The following is a 2,150-nucleotide window of genomic DNA, read 5'->3' on the forward strand; positions in this document are numbered from 1 at the left end:
AAACTTGACTTCATTATTTTTCTAGGCAGCATAGTAACCGCCATGTTTCTTGTCTTGTACTGACTGCTGCTGAAAACGTCACCGCCCAGCAGGAACGAACCATTTAACGCAGATCCAGGGGGAGTTCAGTGAAAATAGATGCGTGTGTTTTGGTCTGGGAGGGATAACATTTAATTTTTACTCCTAAAAACAATTTTAAAAAGCACAACAACAGTAATCGACATGTCCCCAATTTATTATTTTGTAATGTTCTTTTCTTTTTTTTTTCTTTTTTTTGTGGAGGCCCCCTGTCGGTCAGGGCCCTTAGAATTGTCAGAACGTCCCCCACATTGTGTGATATTCATGTTGAATTCGTCAACCAGCAAACCGCTGCTGAGTGGCATTAAGCGTGGAAAATACCAAATATATCTGGAGGAAAAGTGTGTTAAACTGTTGTGTAATCCTCCGTGTGTGTGTGTGTGTGTGTGTGTGTGTGTGTGTGTGTGTGTGTGTGTGTGAGCTAGCATTGAAGCTAAAGTGGGAAAACAGCGGATCTTGGCTCCAATGTTATAGTTAATCTGCACCACATGTCAAGCGACAGCAGATGATTTATTTGCCCAGAACATAATCAGTGTTGTCCATGAGGGGAGACAATGTGACTCTTAAATATATATTTTCCTCCAGATGTAAAATGTAAAACCAAGCTGGTAGATCACAAGGAGGATATTCACATAATTTCTGTTTTTATTATTATGTGTCTTGTAGTTTTATTCTGAATTAGAAGTGATTTGCCTGTTGCTGTGTGATGATATTAAACTGGTGAACTCCTGATTCCCAGTCTGACCAGCAGTGTGCAGCTGAAGCAGGACAGGTCTGACTGATTCCTCCAGCTGCTAGAGACGATCAGAGCATGTCCACTCTAGTCCATTGGTGGGGACATGTCCACACAGTCCATTGGTGGGGACATGTCCACACTAGTCCATTGGTGAGGACATTTCCTCACAGTCCATTGGTGGGGACATGTCCACACAGTCCATTGGTGGGGACATGTCCACTCTAGTCCATTGGTGGGGACATGTCCACACTAGTCCATTGGTGNAGTCCATTGGTGGGGACATGTCCACACTAGTCCATTGGTGGGGACATGTCCACACTAGTCCTTCAGGAAGTTACATCTATGGTGCCGCAGCAGAACCCTTCACTGGTTCTGCTCAGCAGAACCTTCCTGTGAAGGTAAACAGGAACCAACCTGAGGATCATCGATGAAAAAGCTCACACATCCCGAACCCACGTTGAAATCGATCCAGAACTTGTCCAGTTTTTCATCTTTGGGTCGGAACAACTGCAGAGACAGCATGATGCAGTGCTGTGTGCCGGGCTCAAAGTTCTGGTTCTGCGTCCATTGACAGGTACCTGTGTGGAGCTGAGGAAGGCCTTCAGGCAGGGAAAGGTGTACACTCTGACGGACAGAACCAAATATCACCAGGAATTAGTCTGAACCATCTAGAACTCACTCAGATCCAAAACTGACCAGGAATCATGAAAACACCCAGAAGAACTGCATTATGGGATGTCACCTTCTCTGGTCTCCATGGTAACGGTTAACGAAGTTCAGGAAGCGTCTGCAGTCCTGCAGGTGAAGACAGGTGTAGATCAGAACCAGGTAGAGCAGGTGTCCACACCGAGCAGGTGAGTCACTCACCACCTCAAAGTCGGCGTCTCTGATGTCACAGAAGGCGGATCTGATGTCACTGCTGTCGAACCACTGATTGGCTCTCTGCTCACGCTCTCTGCGTGGCGTGAGGCGACACAGCGCCTCCAAGAGGCTGACCTGAAACTCATAGTCTGAGACAAGAAGGAAACTAGAAACATGGAAGCCGTTTCTGCACATTTCCAAATCCAGATCCAGGGTTCCCCAGGGATCCTCTGGGATCTAGGGTTCCTCTGGGATCCAGGGATCCTCTGGGATCTAGGGTTCCTCTGGGATCCAGAGTTCCCCAGGGATCCTCTGGGATCCACAGTTCCTCTGGAATCCAGGGATCCTCTGGGATCTAGGGATCCTCTGGGATCCAGGGATCCTCTGGAATCCAGGGATCCTCTGGGATCTAGGGTTCCTCTGGGATCCAGAGTTCCCCAGGGATCCTTTGGGATCCACAGTTCCTCTGGAATCC

General features: G+C 47.7%; 1 protein-coding gene across 4 annotated transcripts in view; it reads right to left on the minus strand.

The window, feature by feature from the left end:
• Positions 1-2,150, minus strand: part of sycp2l (synaptonemal complex protein 2-like) — a 17,741-nt gene that overhangs the window by 6,760 nt on the left and 8,831 nt on the right. For 3 of the 4 annotated variants that reach the window (XM_017303177.1, XM_017303180.1, XM_017303178.1), the window contains exons 9-12: positions 1,682-1,824; positions 1,557-1,609; positions 1,393-1,438; positions 1,229-1,321 (exon numbers count right to left, since the gene is read on the minus strand). In XM_017303177.1, coding sequence (XP_017158666.1) covers positions 1,229-1,321; positions 1,393-1,438; positions 1,557-1,609; positions 1,682-1,824 — 335 coding nt within the window. The remainder of the gene's footprint in view (positions 1-1,228; positions 1,322-1,392; positions 1,439-1,556; positions 1,610-1,681; positions 1,825-2,150) is intronic. The other variant, XM_017303179.1, reaches the window with a different exon arrangement.

The sequence above is a fragment of the Poecilia reticulata genome, unplaced genomic scaffold (assembly GCF_000633615.1).
Source record: "Poecilia reticulata strain Guanapo unplaced genomic scaffold, Guppy_female_1.0+MT scaffold_190, whole genome shotgun sequence".
NCBI lineage: Eukaryota > Metazoa > Chordata > Actinopteri > Cyprinodontiformes > Poeciliidae > Poecilia > Poecilia reticulata.